Source organism: Lithobates pipiens, unplaced genomic scaffold (assembly GCF_037356315.1).
Source record: "Lithobates pipiens isolate NorthernLeopardFrog02 unplaced genomic scaffold, aLitPip1_a1.2 Scaffold_22, whole genome shotgun sequence".
NCBI lineage: Eukaryota > Metazoa > Chordata > Amphibia > Anura > Ranidae > Lithobates > Lithobates pipiens.
Window position 1 is genome coordinate 15,921,599 of NW_027507784.1, and position 26,567 is coordinate 15,948,165.

Sequence of the window (26,567 nt, forward strand, 5' to 3'; positions counted from 1 at the left end):
GTGACTCTGTAGTGGGGTCCATATTGTGAGAACCTGAGAGGAGGACTGTCTTATCCAGGAACACCATGAGGAGGAAGGGTTTCCCCCGAGGCATCCTGAGAGATATCACTACAGGCGTGTGTGACTCTGTAGTGGGGTCAACATTGGGATGTGGGCAGGCATTCCAGCTAGAGGTGATGGTCACTGAAGTCACTGGATATCAATGAACTGTCACTAAGGTGGAATTTTGTCAATATTTGGACTTGATTTATGAGTTTTTTGGTTGTGCTATACTATATATTTTGTTTATTATGCAGGCTGCTATGTTGGTTAGTAAATTAGTGATGCATATTAATTAGGATATATCAAAGCAATGATTAAACTCTCTTCACTAGTGCAGAGGTCACTTCCATTTAAATCCCACAAACTGTTGGGTCTTTCTGGAAAATGTGTTTCCAGACATTTTGTATTCAGTTCATGTAAACATAAACCTCACCTGTCTGTGAGTCCCCTGGAGTCCATCTGAAGCCACCTCTTTGTCACCTTTGCCGCCATTGTCACATAGGCCCTTGCCATTTTGTGGAGGTTCTGTCTTCAATGAGGATTTAAGGTCATGTTCACCTTTAGTTTTCTCAGAGGAGGAGTCACATTCTTGATGTAGAACACTTTCATGTGGACTTGCCTTGTTTGTGTCAGTGTTGCTTTGTTGATGTGGAACCTCCTCACTTTTCTCATTTTGGTCTTCTTCACAAGTGTTGTGCTGTGATGTGACTCCAGAGTCATCAGGAATTGTGTCACATGGTGGGATTTTGTATTCTTCCTTCTCATCATCTGGAGATGGGTGGGACATGTCCTGTAATATCAAGATTTTGGTCATATATAGACCTTTTAAAACTATTATAAACATACAAAACATAGACACGGAATGGTTGATTTACTCTAAAAATGTTTCCAGACTCTAGTTGTTGGTCTCACCATTTTACTGAGAGGAGGAAAAGAAAAAAAACTATTTACTGGGCAGACTATAGGGAAACATTATGCTGTGGTTGTGGAGAACATGAATAGGAATAATTTAAAGGTAATGAAGTTAAACTAATTTGTTAGACAAATTTACTCTCTTACCTGTCAATTGGGATCTGAGAGGATAAAATCTATCATCTACTGTATCCCAACAATCACCCAACTAGTAGGCACAAGAGGGAGTACACAAACAAACTAAACTGTATTATTTCCCCATACAGTGCCCTCTAGTGGCAGAAATGTGCATTTCTCTTGTTTGAGAACTGTATTCAGAAGTACAGTGTTACTTAAATTGTATTCCAGGGTTTGCCTGTCTTCAGCTAAGAGAGCTTGCAATAATTTAATATTTTACATAAAATCACAGATATCTTTCATTAAGGTCTTCATGTTATATAGTTTGAATACCATGTCATAGATATATTATTTATCAATAAAAACAAAAAAAACAAATGCCACACTCTTCTTTTTTTCCAATTTTTCCAGAAAACAAAAAATGTTTTTTTTTGATCAGTCACGTCACAGAAGGAAATTGATTCTGCAATTTAATTTCATTCAATTGACTTTTACTTTGCATTCAGTCAACTATTTTGTAAAGCTCCATTCCAGGAAGGTTCAGTAGTATTGCTAGAAAATGTCCCTTCTCCTGTGTATGTTTCAATGTGAGTTAGGGACCTTAGGTTGTAAGCATCTTGAGGGACAGGGACTGAATGTAAAATACAGGTGATACTCGAAAAATTTGAATATTGTGCAAAAGTTAATTTAATTCTCTAATGCAACTTAAAAGGTGAAACTAATATATGAGATAGACTCATTACATGCAAAGCAAGATAGTTCAAGCCGTGATTTGTCATCATTGTGAAGATTATGGCTTACAGCTCATGAAAACCCCAAATCCACAATCTCAGAAAATTAGAATCTTACATGCAATCAATAAAACAAGGCTTGTACATAGAACAATATCGGACCTTTGAAAAGTAGAAGCATGCATATGTACTCAGTACTTGGTTTGGGCCACTCAATGCGGCGTGGCATGGACACTATCAGCCTGTACCCCTGCTGAGGTGTTATGGAAGACCAGGATGCTTCAATCGCGGCCTTTAGCTCTTCTGCATTGTTCGGTCTCATGTCTCTCATCTTTCTCTTGGCAATGCCCCATAAATTCTCTATGGGGTTCAGGTCAGGTGAGTTTGCTGGCCAATCAAGCACAGTAATCCCACAGTCATTGAACCAGGTTTTGGTGCTTTTGGCAGTGTGGGCAGGTGCCAAGTCCTGCTGGAAAACAAAGTCAGCATCCCCATAGAGCTCGTCTGTGGAAGGAAGCATGAAGTTCTCTAAAATCTCCTGGTAGACGGCTGCCTTGGCCCTGGACTTAATGAAGCACAGTGGACCAACCCCAGCAAATGACATGGCTCCCCAAATCAACACAGACTGTGGAAAGTTCACACTGGACTTCAAGCTTCTTGCAGTGTGTGCCTCTTTTTCTTCCTCCATACTCTGGGTTCTTGGTTTCCAAATGAGATGCAAAATTTGCTCTCATCAGAAAAGAGGACTTTGGACCACTGAGCAACAGACCGGGTCTGTTTTTTTTAGCCCGGGTAAGAAGCTAAAGCCACCCCAATTGCTGGTGTTCTGCTGATCCTCTGTGCAGGAAGCTGTAGCAATTACAGCCGGTGCACTGTGCCATCTGCACAGTGTGCACATAAAGCTACCCCAATTGCTGGTATTCTGCTGATCCTATACCACAGGCAGGCAGCTGTAGCAATTACAGTTGGTGTATTGTGCCATCTGCACAGTGTACACCTAAAACTACCCTAATTGCTAGTGTTCTGCTGATCCTATCCGCAGGCAGCTGTAGCAATTACAGTCAGTGTATTCTGCCATCTGCACAGTGTGCACCTAAAGCTACCCCAATTGCTGATGTTCTGCTGATCCTATACCGCAGGCAGCTGCAGTAATTACAGTTGGTGTACTGTGTTCTCTGCACAGTGTGCACATAAATCTAGTTCAATTGCTGGTGTTCTTCTAATCCTATACCGCAGGCAGGCAGCTGTAGTAATTACAGTTGGTGTATTGTGCCATCTGCACAGTGTACACCTAAAACTACCCTAATTGCTAGTGTTCTGCTGATCCTATCCGCAGGCAGCTGTAGCAATTACAGTCAGTGTATTCTGCCATCTGCACAGTGTGCACCTAAAGCTACCCCAATTGCTGATGTTCTGCTGATCCTATACCGCAGGCAGCTGCAGTAATTACAGTTGGTGTACTGTGTTCTCTGCACAGTGTGCACATGAAGCTACCCCAATTGCTGGTGTTCTTCTGATCCTATACCGCAGGCAGGCAGCTGCACTAATTACAGTCGGTGTATTGTGCCATCTGCACAGTGTGCACCTAAAGCTACCATAATTGCTGGTGTTCTGCTGATCCTATACCGCAGGCAGCTGCAGTAATTACAGTTGGTGTACTGTGTTCTCTGCACAGTGTGCACATAAAGCTACCCCAATTGCTGGTGTTCTTCTGATCCTATACCGCAGGCAGGCAGCTGCACTAATTACAGTCGGTGTATTGTGCCATCTGCACAGTGTGCACCTAAAGCTACCATAATTGCTGTTGTTCTGCTGATCCTATATCGCAGGTGTTATATTCTTAATATCTAAATTTTAATTGGCTTTATTATACTTTATTTAAAATATGAATATTCCATAATGTGTGAAAGAAAAGTTTGAGTCAATTAATTCTATGTTATGACGTGCGATGATTGAAAATGTAAACATTTAAAACCTGTCAGGATTTTGATAAATGTTGTTTATGTTTAACTTCCCCAGCTCATTATATATATATATATATATATATATATATATATATATATATATATATGCTTTTAGAAATCTATCCTATGTAAAATGAGATGATGTTTAAAGTCTAAAGTTCTTTCTCCCCTCCTACATCCTGACAGATGTTAGATTGCTATAGTAATCACTCATTAGCCCACACTTCTGTAAAGGAGGAGTTATCTTTCGGGCGGGAAATTAGAGACTTTGGTTGATATAGTCATAAGATTGGGGGTCTGTCCTTCTCTTGAACATTTCTGCAGCTAGAAGGAACATCTCTGAAGGACACATCTCATGCACACAGATTTTTTAGCATACAAAGGGTTATTCGGCCATTTTAAATAAGTACAATAGACCACATGGCTTGATATATTGATAAGAAAGAAAGATACTAATGATTATCATTGTACTATTTTTGTAAGTATTCTTTTCTATTTAAATGTGTACAAATAAATACACATTTTTGAATTACGCTGACTCAGAACTCATTAAGGAAATCCGTCTCACAATCTCAATCAGTCTCACCAGATATATATAAGAGATATATATAAGACAATTGAAATATTTTTTACATTGCGAGCGATTTTTTACATTGGCTCAGTCATCCAGTCAATCATAAGTCGAAAGTTTTTTTCCACTTCCATCCTTTGATCAGAGGGGAATGAAGTGATGAACAGAAATTAACTTCGCAAAGATTGAAAAGAACCTAGAAGAAAATTTGATCGATTGACTGTGAAAGACCGGAGAATTTCAGATATACAGAAGTCTTGACAGACTTGAATTTCGAGTACAGCGGGGAAACTGACGAGTTTTATATTTGGTGAGTAGAAAAGTAATATGGAATTTGTAGATGTTTTAGCTGATGAAAGTACATTAGAATTTAAAGGTTTATCGAAACAGGTCTCTGATGCTGTTTTATGGAAATCAATGTATGATCAATGCTTTCAGGCAAATGCTGACATTATTTACAGTCGGTGTATTGTGCCATCTGCACAGTGTACACCTAAAGCTACCATAATTGCTGGTGTTCTGCTGATCCTATACCGCAGGCAGCTGCAGTAATTACAGTTGGTGTACTGTGTACTCTGCACAGTGTGCACATAAAGCTACCTCAATTGCTGGTGTTCTTCTGATCCTATATCGCAGGCAGCTGCAGTAATTACAGTTGGTTTACTGTGTACTCTGCACAGTGTGCACATAAAGCTACCCCAATTGCTGGTGTTCTCATACTAATAATACTACAGGCAGGCAGTTGATTCTGCTAGATGCAGTACATACTTCCCAGCTTTGTGCAGCTACATCTCCCTGCAGGCCATTAGTATGTCTGGAAGGCCAACAAGGAGAGGCAGACACTCACGAGCCAATAAAAAAGGGCAAGCAGGCCCTGATGCTAGAGGCAACAGTGCTGGTTGTGGACACGGTGCATCCTTATCAGCATGTGGCCATGGGACACGCTTGTCCTTATTTTCTGCAGTTGGACGTGTTGAGCCACAATATGCCGAAGAATTGGTAGAGTGGATGACCAAGCCGTCCTCATCCTCCTCATCCTCTTTCACCCAGGCTCAGGGTACTGGCAAAGCTGGTTGGCTACCATGCACAGCTGCACCAGATTTTGCACTCTTCGGTTTAGTAAATTAACCCTATGATGACTAGTAATCTAATCTTTTTAAATGTATAAAAGAGTACTAAAGGTCCATTTAGGCAGTGCAGTTCTCTAGCTCAGTGGTCACTTCCCTGTAAATACCTAAGTCTGTTAGGTCTGCCTTGAAAATATTTCTCCAGACATTTTGTATTCAACTTCTGCTGCAAACCTAAACCTTACCTGTCTGCAAGTTCTCTGGAGTCCATCTGAAGCCACTTCTTTGTCACTTTCTCTGCCATTGTCACAGAGGCCCTTGTCATTTTGCATTTCAATCTTTGATGAGGTTTTCAGGTCAAGTTCAGCTTTTGGTTTCTCGGAGGAGAACACACATTCTTGACGTAGAACGCTGTCATGTGAACTTGCTTTGTTTGTGTCAGTAATGCTTTGTTCATGTGGAACTTCCTCAGTTTTCTCATTTTGGTTTTCTTCACAAGTGTGCTGATGTGATGTGACTCCGGAGTCATCAGGAATTGTGTCACTTGGCAAGATGTTGCTGGATTCTTCCATCTCAACATCTGGAGATGGGTGAGATGTGTCCTGTAATATCAAGTAATATTTACAAGCTTAATAAATTTAAAAGGCATAGTCACATGATGATTATAATATGTGAACATGCTGAATGATCCCGGGAGGAGGTCTGAGCTGTCTAGGGGCACTGGGATGAGGATTCGTGTTCCCGAGGTATCCTGAGAGATATTTCACCAGGCGTTTGTGACTCTGTAGTGGGGTCCATATCATGAGAACCCAGGAGGTGGTCTGTCTTGTCCAGGAACACCAGGAGGAGCAAGGGTTTCCCTGAGGCATCCTGAGAAATATTACTACAGTCGTGTGTGACTCTGTAGTGGGGTCCATATTGTGAGAACCTGAGAGGAGGACTGTCTTATCCAGGAACACCATGAGGAGGAAGGGTTTCCCCCGAGGCATCCTGAGAGATATCACTACAGGCGTGTGTGACTCTGTAGTGGGGTCAACATTGGGATGTGGGCAGGCATTCCAGCTAGAGGTGATGGTCACTGAAGTCACTGGATATCAATGAACTGTCACTAAGGTGGAATTTTGTCAATATTTGGACTTGATTTATGAGTTTTTTGGTTGTGCTATACTATATATTTTGTTTATTATGCAGGCTGCTATGTTGGTTAGTAAATTAGTGATGCATATTAATTAGGATATATCAAAGCAATGATTAAACTCTCTTCACTAGTGCAGAGGTCACTTCCATTTAAATCCCACAAACTGTTGGGTCTTTCTGGAAAATGTGTTTCCAGACATTTTGTATTCAGTTCATGTAAACATAAACCTCACCTGTCTGTGAGTCCCCTGGAGTCCATCTGAAGCCACCTCTTTGTCACCTTTGCCGCCATTGTCACATAGGCCCTTGCCATTTTGTGGAGGTTCTGTCTTCAATGAGGATTTAAGGTCATGTTCACCTTTAGTTTTCTCAGAGGAGGAGTCACATTCTTGATGTAGAACACTTTTATGTGGACTTGCCTTGTTTGTGTCAGTGTTGCTTTGTTGATGTGGAACCTCCTCACTTTTCTCATTTTGGTCTTCTTCACAAGTGTTGTGCTGTGATGTGACTCCAGAGTCATCAGGAATTGTGTCACATGGTGGGATTTTGTATTCTTCCTTCTCATCATCTGGAGATGGGTGGGACATGTCCTGTAATATCAAGATTTTGGTCATATATAGACCTTTTAAAACTATTATAAACATACAAAACATAGACACGGAATGGTTGATTTACTCTAAAAATGTTTCCAGACTCTAGTTGTTGGTCTCACCATTTTACTGAGAGGAGGAAAAGAAAAAAAACTATTTACTGGGCAGACTATAGGGAAACATTATGCTGTGGTTGTGGAGAACATGAATAGGAATAATTTAAAGGTAATGAAGTTAAACTAATTTGTTAGACAAATTTACTCTCTTACCTGTCAATTGGGATCTGAGAGGATAAAATCTATCATCTACTGTATCCCAACAATCACCCAACTAGTAGGCACAAGAGGGAGTACACAAACAAACTAAACTGTATTATTTCCCCATACAGTGCCCTCTAGTGGCAGAAATGTGCATTTCTCTTGTTTGAGAACTGTATTCAGAAGTACAGTGTTACTTAAATTGTATTCCAGGGTTTGCCTGTCTTCAGCTAAGAGAGCTTGCAATAATTTAATATTTTACATAAAATCACAGATATCTTTCATTAAGGTCTTCATGTTATATAGTTTGAATACCATGTCATAGATATATTATTTATCAATAAAAACAAAAAAAACAAATGCCACACTCTTCTTTTTTTCCAATTTTTCCAGAAAACAAAAAATGTTTTTTTTTGATCAGTCACGTCACAGAAGGAAATTGATTCTGCAATTTAATTTCATTCAATTGACTTTTACTTTGCATTCAGTCAACTATTTTGTAAAGCTCCATTCCAGGAAGGTTCAGTAGTATTGCTAGAAAATGTCCCTTCTCCTGTGTATGTTTCAATGTGAGTTAGGGACCTTAGGTTGTAAGCATCTTGAGGGACAGGGACTGAATGTAAAATACAGGTGATACTCGAAAAATTTGAATATTGTGCAAAAGTTAATTTAATTCTCTAATGCAACTTAAAAGGTGAAACTAATATATGAGATAGACTCATTACATGCAAAGCAAGATAGTTCAAGCCGTGATTTGTCATCATTGTGAAGATTATGGCTTACAGCTCATGAAAACCCCAAATCCACAATCTCAGAAAATTAGAATCTTACATGCAATCAATAAAACAAGGCTTGTACATAGAACAATATCGGACCTTTGAAAAGTAGAAGCATGCATATGTACTCAGTACTTGGTTTGGGCCACTCAATGCGGCGTGGCATGGACACTATCAGCCTGTACCCCTGCTGAGGTGTTATGGAAGACCAGGATGCTTCAATCGCGGCCTTTAGCTCTTCTGCATTGTTCGGTCTCATGTCTCTCATCTTTCTCTTGGCAATGCCCCATAAATTCTCTATGGGGTTCAGGTCAGGTGAGTTTGCTGGCCAATCAAGCACAGTAATCCCACAGTCATTGAACCAGGTTTTGGTGCTTTTGGCAGTGTGGGCAGGTGCCAAGTCCTGCTGGAAAACGAAGTCAGCATCCCCATAGAGCTCGTCTGTGGAAGGAAGCATGAAGTTCTCTAAAATCTCCTGGTATACGGCTGCCTTGGCCCTGGACTTAATGAAGCACAGTGGACCAACCCCAGCAGATGACATGGCTCCCCAAATCAACACAGACTGTGGAAAGTTCACACTGGACTTCAAGCTTCTTGCAGTGTGTGCCTCTTTTTCTTCCTCCATACTCTGGGTCCTTGGTTTCCAAATGAGATGCAAAATTTGCTCTCATCAGAAAAGAGGACTTTGGACCACTGAGCAACAGACCGGGTCTGTTTTTTTTTAGCCCAGGTAAGATGCTAAAGCCACCCCAATTGCTGGTGTTCTGCTGATCCTCTGTGCAGGAAGCTGTAGCAATTACAGTCGGTGCACTGTGCCATCTGCACAGTGTGCACATAAAGCTACCCCAATTGCTGGTATTCTGCTGATCCTATACCACAGGCAGGCAGCTGTAGCAATTACAGTTGGTGTATTGTGCCATCTGCACAGTGTACACCTAAAACTACCCTAATTGCTAGTGTTCTGCTGATCCTATCCGCAGGCAGCTGTAGCAATTACAGTCAGTGTATTCTGCCATCTGCACAGTGTGCACCTAAAGCTACCCCAATTGCTGATGTTCTGCTGATCCTATACCGCAGGCAGCTGCAGTAATTACAGTTGGTGTACTGTGTTCTCTGCACAGTGTGCACAAAAAGCTAGTCCAATTGCTGGTGTTCTTCTGATCCTATACCGCAGGCAGGCAGCTGTAGCAATTACAGTTGGTGTATTGTGCCATCTGCACAGTGTACACCTAAAACTACCCTAATTGCTAGTGTTCTGCTGATCCTATCTGCAGGCAGCTGTAGCAATTACAGTCAGTGTATTCTGCCATCTGCACAGTGTGCACCTAAAGCTACCCCAATTGCTGATGTTCTGCTGATCCTATACCGCAGGCAGCTGCAGTAATTACAGTTGGTGTACTGTGTTCTCTGCACAGTGTGCACAAAAAGCTAGTCCAATTGCTGGTGTTCTTCTGATCCTATACCGCAGGCAGGCAGCTGTAGCAATTACAGTTGGTGTATTGTGCCATCTGCACAGTGTACACCTAAAACTACCCTAATTGCTAGTGTTCTGCTGATCCTATCCGCAGGCAGCTGTAGCAATTACAGTCAGTGTATTCTGCCATCTGCACAGTGTGCACCTAAAGCTACCCCAATTGCTGATGTTCTGCTGATCCTATACCGCAGGCAGCTGCAGTAATTACAGTTGGTGTACTGTGTTCTCTGCACAGTGTGCACATAAAGCTACCCCAATTGCTGGTGTTCTTCTGATCCTATACCGCAGGCAGGCAGCTGCACTAATTACAGTCGGTGTATTGTGCCATCTGCACAGTGTGCACCTAAAGCTACCATAATTGCTGGTGTTCTGCTGATCCTATATCGCAGGTGTTATATTCTTAATATCTAAATTTTAATTGGCTTTATTATACTTAATTTAAAATATGAATATTCCATAATGTGTGAAAGAAAAGTTTGAGTCAATTAATTCTATGTTATGACGTGCGATGATTGAAAATGTAAACATTTAAAACCTGTCAGGATTTTGATAAATGTTGTTTATGTTTAACTTCCCCAGCTCATTATATATATATATATATATATATATATATATATATATATATATATATGTAGCGGGGTCTCTTTAAGAACTATAAAACTACTGTTCCCAGAACCCCGCTGGTTCCTAGGATGCTTTGAGTTATGTCTCAATGCTCATGGGGGAGGATATATAAGGAGGGGGAGAGGCCTAGTTCTTCCTCTTTGGACACCCCCCTCTCTCCTAGCAAGAGGAGGTCTGTGCTGGACTGCTGAAAGCACAGGGCCTGAAGCCTGGGCCTTGTGCTCTTTTCCAAAGAGCTCTCTGCCAGCTTAGTTGCACCTGAGAGACATTTTTTTCATCTTTGCTGCAGTACACCAGAAGGATTGAAGACTGGGAGGTCGGTGGATTCCTGTTCCTAGACGAAAAGGCAGAGAAACCGGACTTGGACTTGTCCGAGTGGTGAGAGCTGTTTAAAGACAGATGCTTTATCTTTATTATACGTTTGGATTACAAAGCTGTTCTTCAAGTGCACCACCGAAAGATTGCTAGCGAATATTGTTTTACTGGACTTCCATTTAGATCAGTCAGGCCTGACTGCATAGGTAGACAGTGCTGGGTGTTTACCCATGTGGGGAAGTAGCTGAAAAAGGGCAGCGCTAGAGTTGCATAGCAATACTTTATTATGCTGATTGCTCTATTTATCTTTATTACTGGTTACTGCAGGGACCTGATTATGTGTTGCAATCCAAATGTTTGATTCATGTTATTCCTTTTATAAAAACAATAAGTAAAGTCAGTTATATACTTTCAAGGATTGTCTATGAGCTTGAGTTATCCACCCACGCACACACACATATTTAGAGTATAAGCGATTTAATGTGTATTGCTAGATACTAACTGTGCCAAAGTGGGTAGAGCAGGTTGCCGGGGGGTTGGCGGAGCTGTGCTCAGGACCCAAACCAAACTTGCGGCCCTCTTAAGTGAGGGTATCGCTATACGTGGGGGCTCGTAAATCCGGGATTTCTGAGACAGCGGTGAACACGCCAGAGGTACCGGCATGGACCCACAGGGAGTCAGAGCGTGGTGTGAAGCGGCTAAGGCCGACCCAAGTCAGTCAGTGGTCATTAGCCTCCCAGGGGAGAAATGGTCGACAGAGACCGAAGAGGAGTTAATGAAGTCAGTGTCCCCAGACCATGAACCATGCGTGATGGAGATAAAATCAGACCCAGACATCTCATATCAGTATGCGCTAGTGGAATACTGGGATGGGATGCCGGAGGCTTGCAAGCGCAACCGTGTACGGACACAAGACAACAGATCCTATAGGTTGGCGCACGCAACAAAGGAGGAGCCATCGCCAACGGGATCACCGCAGGCTGCGGCCCGTATCTCACCCGAGAGTCTCAGATCAGCACCGGCCACCCTTAGCGCAGAACTGTGTGCTGTCCTGGGGGAGATTGTGGCCCAGTGCAAGAAGGATCCCACAGATTACCCGATGTCGGGGTACAGAAAACTCCAGATGTTTTCAGGGAGGAAACCTGTACCTTCGGAAGAAGAGGGATTTGAAGATTGGTTAGATAGCGCAACTCAGGCACTAGAGGAATGGGAAGTTCCAGAGCGCAGAAAGAAGCAGAGGATTGTGGAAAGTCTAAAGGGGCCTGCTCTAGAGGCCGTACGCAACCTGAAGATGAGCAGGACAGACTGTAATGCGCAGGAGTACCTAGATGTACTACAGATTGTGTTTGGTGGGACAGAGAAAATCTCTGAGCTTGCTTATCAGTTAGAGCATTGCTACCAGAAGAAAGGTGAAAAACTATCAGACTACATGGGACGTTTAGATAAAATCTTGCATAAGATGATCCTAAAGAAGGGGATCAGCCCAGGAAAAGTAGATGAGGCCCGTACTCAACAGGTACTGAGGGGAGCTCAACCCATGGATCCTATTGCATGGACACTGCGTGCCCGACAGGATGGGAAGAGTCTGGAGTACACTGACCTCATCCGAATGATCAGAGAGGAAGAGGCCCTACTGGAAGAGAAAAGGGAAGAAGATCTCACCGAGCCCGTCAACCAACCGGTAGCAATAGTTACACCGGCCATGACTCCCGCTAGAGATAAGGAGCTGGACACTTTGAAGTTACAGATGTCCCAGGTGATGGAGATGTTGACTGCTATGATGGCGAAAGGTCAAGGGGGAGCCGAGAAACCAAGTCCTAGAAAGGAGTTGTTTCCAGATACACCAACACCAAGCCCCACTCGAGACCGAGAAGAGATGCTATGCTACAACTGTGGGGGCAGTGGCCACTTCGCCAGTAGATGTTCCAGTCCCAAGAAGAAGAAGATAGATAACCGCCAGCCGGCGGGAAACTTCAGAGGGCCCCGGTGAGGGAGTCAACCGGGTGCCCATGTCTTTCAGTGAACTCCAAACTGAATAGAAGGAAGAGAGAGAGAGAAAACCAGACCCCTCAGAAGGAATGCCTACAAATAAGAGACAATAACATCCCTCAGCGGGTTTGTACTCCCATTACTGTGGGGAGGGTCAATGCATACCAGGTTCGAAAAAGAATAAAGTCTAAAACCAACTGGATGAAGACGGGTCCCCAGAAGAGGGTGGCCTCAACCCGGCCTTACCCAGAAGAATTGGTCGGCCCGTCCCCCACTGTCTCCATCCAGGTGGAAGGAGTCTACACGAAGGCCCTCCTGGACACTGGAGCTCAAGTGACTTTGTTGTACAGAGACTTCTATGATAGGCACTTGAGCCATTTGCCTATACAGAAGATAGAAGAGCTGGAGATATGGGGCCTGGGAACTCAGAGTTTCCCCTACGATGGTTACCTGCCCATAAAGCTGACCTTCGATCCATCTGTGGCGGGGAAAACAGAGGTGTTTGACACCCTGGCAGTTGTGTGTCCTAGACCGCCCGGGGCCAGCAAGATGTCCCTCATCATAGGGACCAATACGGATCTGGTGCGAAGACTTCTGACCCCTCTAGTGGAGACGAGTAACCATCAAGATCCCAATATCCATCCCATGCTGAAGACAGCCTACCAACGGTTGGTCCTAGAGCAGAAGACCCCAGGAGAGGGGATAGGGAAGGTGTGGAGACTTGGGAGAGAGGGAGTGGTGCTGCAGCCCGGAGAGGTAGCCTGCCTCAGGGCCACGGTGAAGCTTACCTGGGAGCAGCCTGGCCCCTTTGTCATGCTGGAATCCGATCCAAGGGAGGATCACTCCGGCCTGGAAGTGATACCGGAAGTGATTTCAATCAAGGCCCTGAAGAAGGCTCGAGGAAGAGTCCCAGTGAGTGTGAGAAACCCTACGGGGAGACCCATAGAGATCCCTGCCAGAATGCTGTTGGGGCAGGTGAGCCCTGCGGCCCCAGTCAGCTGGTCAGAAGTAAAAGGAACGGGTGCAGGAGGAGATGTTTGGGAAAAACTTTCCATGGAGAACCCGGACCTACCTGGAGCCTGGAAGGAGAGAGCCAAGGCCCAGCTGACTAGATGGGAGAGGATTTTCTCAAAGGATGAGTTTGATGTGGGATGTGCCAGGAGTGCCACCCACCGAATCTGCCTCCAAGAAGACAAACCCTTCAGGGAAAGGGTTAGGCGGGTCCCTCTAGCTGACCTGGAGGATCTGAGGGAGCAGCTTGCGGAGTTGAAGAAGACTGGTGTGATTCGGGAGTCTAGAAGTCCCTATGCCTCCCCCATAGTGGTGGTCAGAAAGAAGAATGGGTCGTTGAGGCTTTGTATCGACTACAGGACTCTCAACAGGAGGACCATCCCTGACCAGTATACCACACCGAGAATAGAGGATGCCCTACAGAGTTTGGCTGGTGCCAAGTGGTTCAGTGTAATGGACCTCAAGAGTGGGTACTACCAAATCCCCATGCACCAGGAAGACCGAGAGAAGACAGTTTTCATAACCCCAGTGGGATTCTTTGAATTCAACAGAATGCCTCAGGGCCTGTCTGGAGCCCCTGCTACCTTTCAACGCCTCATGGAGAAGACCGTTGGAGACATGAACCTCATAGAAGTCCTTGTGTACTTGGACGATGTCATTGTCTTCGGGAAGACTTTGGAAGAACATGAGGCCAGGTTGGAGAAGGTGTTGAGAAGACTCAGCGAAGAGGGACTCAAGCTTTCTCCCGAGAAGTGCCGGTTTTACCAATCCTCTGTGAACTATCTGGGACACATAGTGTCTGAAAAGGGAGTGGCTACAGACCCTGAGAAGTTGGAGGCAGTTACCTCTTGGCCAAGACTGACAACAGTCACAGAGCTCAGATCTTTCTTGGGGTTCTGCTCCTATTATAGAAGATTTGTTAATGGGTTTGCCCGGATTGCCAAGCCACTAAACGAATTGCTCAAGACTGAAGGAGAAGAGGATGGCTTGGGACCTAGGAGGGCCGGTGAGTCAGTTCAAGATCAGTGGAACCCAAGGTGTGAAGAGGCTTTCTGAACCTTGAAGAGGAGCCTTACCACGGCCCCAGTCCTGGCCTATGCCGACCCCACCAGACCATATGAGCTACATGTCGATGCCAGTCATGAGGGCCTAGGCGGAGTGCTCTATCAAGAGTATGAAGGGCAGCTGCGACCAGTGGCCTATGTGAGCCGGAGCCTGACTCCCTCCGAGAAGAACTACCCCACTCATAAATTGGAGTTCTTGGCCCTCAAATGGGCAGTAGTAGACAAACTGAAGGACTATCTCTATGGGGCGGAGTTTACCGTAAAGACAGATAACAATCCTCTGACCTACCTCTTCACTACTGCAAAGTTAGATGCAACCGGACACAGATGGTTGGCTGCATTATCCGGATTCAACTTCAGTCTAAAGTACAGACCAGGGGCTGGAAATAGGGATGCAGATGCCCTGTCCCGAAGATCTCATGTCATGGTCAATGACTGGGAAGACTGGACCCAGGTAGCACCGGAAGGAGTGCGAGCACTCTGTCAGGGTGCTGAGTTTCAAGCAAGAGGGGGCCCCAGAGCAGAGGAGATAGGAGTCACCGCAGTGGGAGTCCCTCAACCCTACTGTGGGGTAACTCAACTAGCAGAGGAACTCCTGCCAAAGCTGTCCAGAAAGGAGCTGAGCTATGACCAATTGGAAGACCCCATGGGGAGATTGGTCCTTGAAGCTTTGGAGAACGAGAATCCAGAGGGACTTCGACATCACCCTTCCAAGGAGGCTCGCCTGCTGAGGAAAGAGTTGGATAAGCTACAAGTACATCAGGGAGTGGTCTACCGAAGGGGCCCCTCTGATAACTCAGAAGATAAGTGGCAGTTGTTTCTCCCAGAGAAGCACCGAGAGACGATACTAATTGCCTTACATGACCAGCATGGCCATCTAGGGGCGGAGAGAACTTTCCAGCTTGTCAGAAGCCGGTTCTATTGGCCCTGTATGAGGGCAGAAGTGGAGGAATATTGCCGTTCTTGTGCACGATGCATCCAGAGGAAGACTCTACCCCATCAAGCTGCCCCAATGGGCCACCTACAGAGTCAGGGTCCAATGGATCTGGTGTGCATTGACTTTCTCTGCCTCAAACCCGATTTGAGTGGATTGGGAAATGTTCTGGTGGTAACCGATCATTTCACCCGTTATGCCCAGGCTTTCCCCACCAAAGACCAAAAGGCCTCCACTGTGGCCAAGGTGCTCATGGAAAAATACTTTGTCCACTATGGATTACCACAGAGAATCCACTCAGACCAAGGAAGGGACTTTGAGAGTCGTCTGATCCGGAACCTACTGGACTCATTGGGAGTAGAGAAGACCAGGACTACACCTTATCATCCACAAGGAGATGCCCAACCTGAGAGGTTTAATCGGACCTTACTAAACATGCTTGGAACTCTAGAGACAGAGAAGAAGCAACACTGGAGCCAACACATATCAGCTCTGGTGCACGCTTACAACTGCACCACAAGTGATGTGACGGGTTACTCCCCCTACCGGCTCATGTTTGGGAGAGAAGCAAGATTGCCGGTGGATCTGGCCTTTGGCATTTCCCTAGACCATGCCTCTGCTACCTCCCACAAGGGATATGTGGACCGACTTAGACACAATTTGAAAGTGGCCCATGAACGAGCTCAGGCGGCCTCGGACCAAAGGGGAGCCCGCAACAAGAGGAACTTCGATCTGAAGGTTCGAGTGCAACACCTGCAGCCTGGGGACCGTGTACTGCTACGCAATCTGGGGATCCCTGGGAAGCACAAGCTTGCTGATAGATGGAGATCGGAGCCCTATGTCATTTGCAGAAAGCTACCTGGATTGCCTGTGTATAAGCTAAAACCAGAGGGGAAAGTGGGGCCCTTGAAGACTTGGCACAGGAATCATTTGCTCCCGCTTACTGAAGCAGTCAGAATACCTCCAGTGAGAAGTCCACCTGAATCTGTTTCCATTCTGGATACCCCGGGACCTAGCACTCGGTCTCAGACCTCCAGGGTTAGAGATGGACAAAATTCCCAACGAGGTGAAGGTGGAAAAGGAGAGCTTGAGTGGCTGTGGCCTTCATCAACTCCAGGAAATTCTGCCATAGATCTCCCACATACTGAGGATACACAGGATGGGACACTGAACCCAGAAGCTACAGAGTTCATTCCATCTAGTGGTGTGCCTGAAGGCTGGAAAGATATCCCTAGCATTTACTCAGAAGAGGAAGGAACCAATGTTCCAGAACCAGTGATGCTGTCAGAATGTGTTCCTGAAGTAGAGCCTGTGGCACCAGAGCCTGAAGTCCCAAGAGAACAGAGAGCTCGCCGAGTTGTGAGACCCCCCAAGAAGCTAACCTACTCTCAAATGGGGGAGAGCTCTGAGGACTCTGTTGTGACTGCTAGAAGAAGTGCTGAACGCTCTAATCCTTCCACTGACCATTTGGTGGAGGGCAACCCCAGCTCACTCTCTGGCACAGTTAGGCAGGCCACTCATGTCAGTGTGACCTGTGGGACAGGGAATCCCACCTCTGAGTTCTGGTGGAAATTCCCTGTACCAACATCATACTCAGCACTTTCAAAATTGGTACAGGATATGTGTTAAAAGTTTATCTTTGGGGACCAAAGAGTTTAAGCGGGGGGAGTGTGTAGTGGGGTCTCTTTAAGAACTATAAAACTACTGTTCCCAGAACCCCGCTGGTTCCCAGGATGCTTTGAGTTATGTCTCAAAGACTCATGGGGGAGGATATATAAGGAGGGGGAGAGGCCTAGTTCTTCCTCTTTGGACACCCCCCTCTCTCCTAGCAAGAGGAGGTCTGTGCTGGACTGCTGAAAGCACAGGGCCTGAAGCCTGGGCCTTGTGCTCTTTTCCAAAGAGCTCTCTGCCAGCTTAGTTGCACCTGAGAGACATTTTTTTCATCTTTGCTGCAGTACACCAGAAGGATTGAAGACTGGGAGGTCGGTGGATTCCTGTTCCTAGACGAAAAGGCAGAGAAACCGGACTTGGACTTGTCCGAGTGGTGAGAGCTGTTTAAAGACAGATGCTTTATCTTTATTATACGTTTGGATTACAAAGCTGTTCTTCAAGTGCACCACCGAAAGATTGCTAGCGAATATTGTTTTACTGGACTTCCATTTAGATCAGTCAGGCCTGACTGCATAGGTAGACAGTGCTGGGTGTTTACCCATGTGGGGAAGTAGCTGAAAAAGGGCAGCGCTAGAGTTGCATAGCAATACTTTATTATGCTGATTGCTCTATTTATCTTTATTACTGGTTACTGCAGGGACCTTATTATGTGTTGCAATCCAAATGTTTGATTCATGTTATTCCTTTTATAAAAACAATAAGTAAAGTCAGTTATATACTTTCAAGGATTGTCTATGAGCTTGAGTTATCCACCCACGCACACACACATATTTAGAGTATAAGCGATTTAATGTGTATTGCTAGATACTAACTGTGCCAAAGTGGGTAGAGCAGATTGCCGGGGGGTTGGCGGAGCTGTGCTCAGGACCCAAACCAAACTTGCGGCCCTCTTAAGTGAGGGTATCGCTATATATATATACCGTATATACTCGAGTATAGGCCGACCCGAAAATAAGCCGAGGTCCCCAATTTACCCCCAAAAAACTGGAAAAAATTATTGACTCGTGTATAAGCCGAGGGTGAGACATGCCTGTCCATCCCTGTGTGTCGTCCATCCCTGTGTGTGTCCATGCATCCGTGTGTGTGTGTGTCCATGCATCCGTGTGTGTGTGTGTGTCCATGCATCCGTGTGTGTGTGTGTCCATGCATCCGTGTGTGTGTGTGTCCATCCATCCCTGTGTGTGTGCATGCATCCGTGTGTGTGTGTGTGTGTGTGTGTGTGTGTCCATGCATCCGTGTGTGTCCATCCATCCCTGTGTGTGCATGCATCCGTGTGTGTGTGTGTGTGTGTGTGTGTGTGTGTGTGTGTGTGTGTGTGTGTGTCCGTGCAGCCTACCTGTGTCCAGCCTGCCTGTGTCCGTCCAGCCTGTGTCCGTCCAGCCTGTGTCCGTCCCGGCCTGCGTCCCGTCCCGGCCTGCGTCCCGTCCCGGCCTGCGTCCCGTCCCGGCCTGCGTCCCGGCCTGCGTCCCGTCCCGGCCTGCGTCCCGGCCCGTCCCGCAGCTCTTCGTCGGTGGCCATTCTAGGATTCAAAAGCCGCGCCTCCGTCGGTGATAGGCGGAACACTCAATTTCCCACTGACTGCTGGGAAATTGAGTGTTCCGCCTATCGGATGTCCGTGATAGGCGGAACACTCAATTTCCCAGCAGTCAGTGGTCCGCCTATCATGGACGTCCGCTCATCCTCATACTACGGACGAGGATGAGAGGACGTCCGTGATAGGCGGAACACAGACTGCTGGGAAATTCAGTGTTCCGCCTATCACAGGCGAAGGCGGAGACGGAGGCGCGGCCTTTGAATCCTAGAATGGCCGCTGTCTGTCTGCTCGACACGCTGATCAGGCAGACAGACAGCGATGACTCGAGTATAAGCCGAGGGGGGCACTTTCAGCCTCAAAAAAGAGGCTGAAAATCTCGGCTTATACTCGAGTATATACGGTATATGCTTTTAGAAATCTATCCTATGTAAAATGAGATGATGTTTAAAGTCTAAAGTTCTTTCTCCCCTCCTACATCCTGACAGATGTTAGATTGCTATAGTAATCACTCATTAGCCCACACTTCTGTAAAGGAGGAGTTATCTTTCGGGCGGGAAATTAGAGACTTTGGTTGATATAGTCAAAAGATTGGGGGTCTGTCCTTCTCTTGAACATTTCTGCAGCTAGAAGGAACATCTCTGAAGGACACATCTCATGCACACAGATTTTTTAGCATACAAAGGGTTATTCGGCCATTTTAAATAAGTACAATAGACCACATGGCTTGATATATTGATAAGAAAGAAAGATACTAATGATTATCATTGTACTATTTTTGTAAGTATTCTTTTCTATTTAAATGTGTACAAATAAATACACATTTTTGAATTACGCTGACTCAGAACTCATTAAGGAAATCCGTCTCACAATCTCAATCAGTCTCACCAGATATATATAAGAGATATATATATAAGACAATTGAAATATTTTTTACATTGCGAGCGATTTTTTACATTGGCTCAGTCATCCAGTCAATCATAAGTCGAAAGTTTTTTTTCCACTTCCATCCTTTGATCAGAGGGGAATGAAGTGATGAACAGAAATTAACTTCGCAAAGATTGAAAAGAACCTAGAAGAAAATTTGATCGATTGACTGTGAAAGACCGGAGAATTTCAGATATACAGAAGTCTTGACAGACTTGAATTTCGAGTACAGCGGGGAAACTGACGAGTTTTATATTTGGTGAGTAGAAAAGTAATATGGAATTTGTAGATGTTTTAGCTGATGAAAGTACATTAGAATTTAAAGGTTTATCGAAACAGGTCTCTGATGCTGTTTTATGGAAATCAATGTATGATCAATGCTTTCAGGCAAATGCTGACATTATTTACAGTCGGTGTATTGTGCCATCTGCACAGTGTACACCTAAAGCTACCATAATTGCTGGTGTTCTGCTGATCCTATACCGCAGGCAGCTGCAGTAATTACAGTTGGTGTACTGTGTACTCTGCACAGTGTGCACATAAAGCTACCTCAATTGCTGGTGTTCTTCTGATCCTATATCGCAGGCAGCTGCAGTAATTACAGTTGGTTTACTGTGTACTCTGCACAGTGTGCACATAAAGCTACCCCAATTGCTGGTGTTCTCATACTAATAATACTACAGGCAGGCAGTTGATTCTGCTAGATGCAGTACATACTTCCCAGCTTTGTGCAGCTACATCTCCCTGCAGGCCATTAGTATGTCTGGAAGGCCAACAAGGAGAGGCAGACACTCACGAGCCAATAAAAAAGGGCAAGCAGGCCCTGATGCTAGAGGCAACAGTGCTGGTTGTGGACACGGTGCATCCTTATCAGCATGTGGCCATGGGACACGCTTGTCCTTATTTTCTGCAGTTGGACGTGTTGAGCCACAATATGCCGAAGAATTGGTAGAGTGGATGACCAAGCCGTCCTCATCCTCCTCATCCTCTTTCACCCAGGCTCAGGGTACTGGCAAAGCTGGTTGGCTACCATGCACAGCTGCACCAGATTTTGCACTCTTCGGTTTAGTAAATTAACCCTATGATGACTAGTAATCTAATCTTTTTAAATGTATAAAAGAGTACTAAAGGTCCATTTAGGCAGTGCAGTTCTCTAGTTCAGTGGTCACTTCCCTGTAAATACCTAAGTCTGTTAGGTCTGCCTTGAAAATATTTCTCCAGACATTTTGTATTCAACTTCTGCTGCAAACCTAAACCTTACCTGTCTGCAAGTTCTCTGGAGTCTATCTGAAGCCACTTCTTTGTCACTTTCTCTGCCATTGTCACAGAGGCCCTTGTCATTTTGCATTTCAATCTTTGATGAGGTTTTCAGGTCAAGTTCAGCTTTTGGTTTCTCGGAGGAGAACACACATTCTTGACGTAGAACGCTGTCATGTGAACTTGCTTTGTTTGTGTCAGTAATGCTTTGTTCATGTGGAACTTCCTCAGTTTTCTCATTTTGGTTTTCTTCACAAGTGTGCTGATGTGATGTGACTCCGGAGTCATCAGGAATTGTGTCACTTGGCAAGATGTTGCTGGATTCTTCCATCTCAACATCTGGAGATGGGTGAGATGTGTCCTGTAATATCAAGTAATATTTACAAGCTTAATAAATTTAAAAGGCATAGTCACATGATGATTATAATATGTGAACATGCTGAATGATCCCGGGAGGAGGTCTGAGCTGTCTAGGGGCACTGTGATGAGGATTCGTGTTCCCGAGTTATCCTGAGAGATATTTCACCAGGCGTTTGTGACTCTGTAGTGGGGTCCATATCATGAGAACCCAGGAGGTGGTCTGTCTTGTCCAGGAACACCAGGAGGAGCAAGGGTTTCCCTGAGGCATCCTGAGAAATATTACTACAGTCGTGTGTGACTCTGTAGTGGGGTCCATATTGTGAGAACCTGAGAGGAGGACTGTCTTATCCAGGAACACCATGAGGAGGAAGGGTTTCCCCCGAGGCATCCTGAGAGATATTACTACAGTCGTGTGTGACTCTGTAGTGGGGTCCATATCATGAGAACCCAGCAGGAGGTTTGTCTTGTCCAGGAACACCAGGAGGAGCAAGGGTTTCCCTGAGGCATCCTGAGAGATATTACTACAGTCGTGTGTGACTCTGTAGTGGGGTCCATATTGTGAGAACCTGAGAGGAGGTCTGTCTTATCCAGGAACACCATGAGGAGGAAGGGTTTCCCCCGAGGCATCCTGAGAGATATTACTACAGTCGTGTGTGACTCTGTAGTGGGGTCCATATCATGAGAACCCAGCAGGAGGTTTGTCTTGTCCAGGAACACCAGGAGGAGCAATGGTTTCCCTGAGGCATCCTGAGAGATATTACTACAGTCGTGTGTGACTCTGTAGTGGGGTCCATATTGTGAGAACCTGAGAGGAGGACTGTCTTATCCAGGAACACCATGAGGAGCAAGGGTTTCCCCCGAGGCATCCTGAGAGATATCACTACAGGCGTGTGTGACTCTGTAGTGGGGTCAACATTGGGATGTGGGCAGGCATTCCAGCTAGAGGTGAGGGTCACTGAAGTCACTGGATATCAATGAACTGTCACTAAGGTGGAATTTTGTCAATATTTGGACTTGATTTATGAGTTTTTTGGTTGTGCTATACTATATATTTTGTTTATTATGCAGGCTGCTATGTTGGTTAGTAAATTAGTGATGCATATTAATTAGGATATATCAAAGCAATGATTAAACTCTCTTCACACTTCCGGTTCCGGCGCCGCATGAGCTAGCTGCGCTCCCGCCTAGCTCCCGCTGCAGAGCCCAACAAATCGGCCTGAAAATCCGGCTACAGCGGCCCCAGTGCTCCACCAAGGCTCCGGGTGGTCCCCCGCGATCCCCGCTCCTATGGATCGATTCGTCGAAAAGACGGGATCCCGCTCGTACGCGGCCGCGGCGGCGCCCGCGGTCCGGCCGCAAATTGAGCCCCCGGCGTCGGCCTACTCGGCTCCGGCCCACTCCGCTCCTCCTTCTCAGGCCTGTGCAGCAGATCGACCGGACACAGACATGGAGGTAAGCGGGGTCGCCACCCCAACACCCCCAGCTACCTCAGGTCCACCACACCACCGTGGGCACACTGTACAGCCCCCTCACAACCCTAATGCTGCTTCACACCAGCCGCCCCCTGGGGATGATGGACACACTAATCGCATAGCACAAGCTGTGGCTGCCCTGCTGTCTCCCATGATCACAGCTTCTGTGGAGAAAGCCATACAGGCTGGGATGTATCAAATCAAAGCCCAAATCACAGAGCATGCTACCAGACTTGATGACCTTGAACATAGAATCTCTGAGGCAGAGGATGATCTGTATCAATCCCAAGCCACTGAGCGATCGCAGGAAAAAGCGCTTCAATTTGTCTTCCAAAAGCTGGACGATTTAGAGAACAGATCCAGACGATCCAGCCTGCGTTTCGTTGGTGTCCCTGAATTGCTCCCCAACGCCAATCTGGGCGACTTTTGCGCGAAACGCATCCCGGAAGCACTCGGTCTTACAGGCTCCTTTACAGTGGAAAGGGCACACCGCATAGGATCATTTAATGCGGATCGCAAAACTCCCCGTCCTATCATTCCCAAATATCTGAACTACGCGGACAAAGCCGCAATCCTACAAGCATTCCGGCAGTCTTCCTCAGTGCAAGTCGATGGGGTCAAGATTTTGATTTTCGCGGACTATTCTATTGAAGTATCAAAAAAACGGAAAGCCTTCCAACCGATCTGCTCAGAACTGTTTAAATTACAAATTAAGTTCTCTCTGGCATTCCCTGCCGTGCTTCGTCTCAAGTCCCCCAAAGGGGAGCAACTGTCCTTCCAGGACCCCTCTGAAGCGGAGGCTTTTGTACGCTCACTTCGTTCAGATCCTTCCCTGAATACTCCTTTCAAGTCTGCCTCTACTCTCCGTGCCTTGGACCAGAGGAGCCCCAGGAAGGATTCCCCTAAACGATTCCGAGCTTCGGATCCGGACCATCGGCACCGCAACTTTCCCCGCTGAAAGTCCTCTATCCATCTTTCCCTCGTTTTACATCACTTTACACCGGGAGCTGATACTCTACTGGTCCTGTAGGCTTTGGTCAACGGACGCCACGAGTTTTCAACAAATGGCCTACTCCTCCTCGGCTTCACGCTCGCGTCCTTGGATGATTGTTCAGGTTTTTGTTTATTATACCACGTTTACAATCTTATCTTTGTACCGTTGATTCAGTTGTTGTATAGGATTTCATTGCCATACCGGCTTTTGTTCTGTTCCTCTACTTGTTTAGATTTTAGCATGACTCCACTGTGTATTGCTTCACCCGTCCACCTTTTACTCGTTACGCTGTGACACATATCCTAGTCCGGCGGGCTTCCAGCGACACTACGACACTGCCCGCATTTTACCCCTGCTCCTGCGGGGCTCTGCTGGAGAGCTTCCCCCTTATGCACAGTGAACTCATGCGGAAAAAAGAGAAGTACATGCTGGTGTTTATTTGTTTGATTATTATCCTTTTATTTTTATTGTTTACCCCCCATGCCCTTTTTTCTCCTGCCCTTCCCTGGTTCCTTCCCCGTGACTTGTTGGGTTCTCTCCTCCACCAGTCAAGCTTCCCTGGTCAACACCTTATGCCCTGTACCACCATTGATCTCGGCCTAGGCCTTTTAAATATCCTCGATCACCTGTATCTCATATCCTGCCATTCACACCCACTGATCCCGCTCCTCTTAGAGTAGTCTCCTGGAATGTGAAGGGTCTCCGCTCTCCCCAAAAGAGAATGAAGATCCTTCGACACCTTAAAAGACTCAAAGCAGACATTGCCTTATTACAGGAGACCCACCTACACGCTTCCGATTTTCCACGCATGCAAAAAATGTGGGTGGGATCAGTTCATGGAGCCGAGTCAGTGGGTCGGAAGGCCGGGGTATTGCTCTTGATTCACAAAAACCTTCCCTGCACAATTCTATCCACTCTCTCGGATAACATGGGTCGTTTCTTCACCGCCGAGGTACGGATAGGCACTAAGGATATGTTTATTTCCACTATTTACGCCCCTAATAACCCCTCTAAACAATTCTACTCTGAACTTTCTTCGTGGTTACTTAAATTCACCCACTTACCTCATTTAGTAGGGGGTGACTTTAATGACGTTATGCACTCTTCGATTGATAGATCCTCCTCAAAAAAACAACCGCAGAATGACTCCTTAATGATCCCTACTCTCTTTGCCTCCACCATGGATTCCCTACACATGACAGACCTTTGGCGTCTCAGCCACCCTACTGACAAAGAATTCACGTTCTATTCCAGCCCCCATAAATCCCTAGCCAGACTTGACCATTTTTTTGGTTCAGACGACCTCATAACCTTGGTATCCGAATCTGAAATCCACGACATAGCGGTTTCTGACCATGCCCCAGTGGCAATCTCCCTAGACAGACTGGATCTCCCTCCACATCCTAACCTTTGGCGCTTTCCAGCTTTCTTAGCTAATAATTCAGATTTTCTGACATTCATGGATAAGGCCTGGGCGGAATACTCCTCCGCAAACGCCTTACATGCGGCTGATCCGAATCTTTTTTGGGATGCGGGGAAAGCGTACCTTAGAGGTCGCATTATCTGTTATGCCACATCCTTTAAACACAACACTCTGAAGCATTACAAATTAGCCAGTGCCAGGCTACATGCTGCCCAACATCAGCTCTCGTCCTCCAATTCCACCTTGCATCATGATGAGTGGGTTGCAGCCAAGTCAGCTTTGGATACCTGGGCTGACACTCTTGAACGTTCAAAGAGGGCTCACTTGGCTGCTACCCTTCATAAATATGGCAATAAAGCCGGAAAACTCCTCTCCAGGCTTTGTAAAGGAGGACATTGCCCCACCCACTTCACATCCCTCCGGGATCACACGGGACAGACACATTCTTCCCCACAAGCCATAAACGAGACCATGCTGAAATACTACACTGATCTTTATGCACCTGACCCCATAGTACGAGAAAAGGCTCAGGCTTTTTTAGACAATGTGACACTTCCCACTCTATCGGCACAACAATTAGAGACCCTCAACGCCCCCATCACTCTTGCTGAAATTGAATCTACCATTCGTCATCTGCTCCCTCATAAAGCGCCAGGCCCAGGTGGCTTCACGAGTGACTTTTACAAAAATCTCACCCATATTGTAGCGCCCACTCTCCTCTCGGTTTACTCCTCCATTTGGGCGGGGGGTCCCTACCTCCCATCCGGGAATCAAGCGGTAATTAAGCTTCTCTCTAAGAAAGGTAAAGACCCGTTACAACCCGGCTCTTACAGACCAATCTCCCTTCTTAATCTAGATGTGAAAATCCTCTCCAAGATTGTCGCCACTAGGTTAGCTGATATCCTCCCCCATCTAATCCACCCTGCCCAATCGGGCTTTGTCAAAGGTCGGACAGCCACTCTAAACATACGCAAAGTTTTACTCGCTCTTGAATCTGCCAAACAGGACCCCAATGGTTTATATGCTATTATTACATTAGATGCTGAGAAAGCTTTCGATAACGTCAGTTTCGACTGGCTATCCATGACCCTATCTAAATTAGGTTTCTCAGGCCCATTCAGTCACCTAATTTCCTCCCTCTCCACTCCTCCCTGGGTCAGTGACTCCCTATTTTCTGTAGCATCTTCTTGCATCACCTACTTGGGAATCAAAATTGGTAAATTGCCTTCTTCTTTATATCAGCTAAACTATCCCCCTTTGTTAAATAAAATATTGCAAGAATTGACCAACTGGATGGATCTGCCCCTCTCGCTCATGGGAAGGTGTCACCTTGTAAAAATGGTCAGCTTTGCCAAAC

At 45.9% G+C, this 26,567-nt stretch overlaps 2 protein-coding genes across 2 annotated transcripts in view; one reads left to right on the top strand and one right to left on the bottom strand.

Moving 5' to 3' along the window:
- Positions 1 to 21,292, bottom strand: part of LOC143925164 (uncharacterized) — a 44,709-nt gene extending 23,417 nt beyond the window's left edge. The window contains exons 1-4 of the mRNA XM_077449779.1: positions 20,966 to 21,292; positions 6,775 to 7,131; positions 5,650 to 6,006; positions 476 to 832 (exon numbers count right to left, since the gene is read on the bottom strand). Of these exons, the coding sequence (XP_077305905.1) occupies positions 476 to 832; positions 5,650 to 6,006; positions 6,775 to 7,131; positions 20,966 to 21,292 (1,398 nt within the window). The remainder of the gene's footprint in view (positions 1 to 475; positions 833 to 5,649; positions 6,007 to 6,774; positions 7,132 to 20,965) is intronic.
- The window catches only part of LOC143923342 (kinesin-like protein KIF13A), a 511,776-nt gene that overhangs the window by 177,886 nt on the left and 307,323 nt on the right, over positions 1 to 26,567 (top strand). The window lies entirely within an intron of this gene.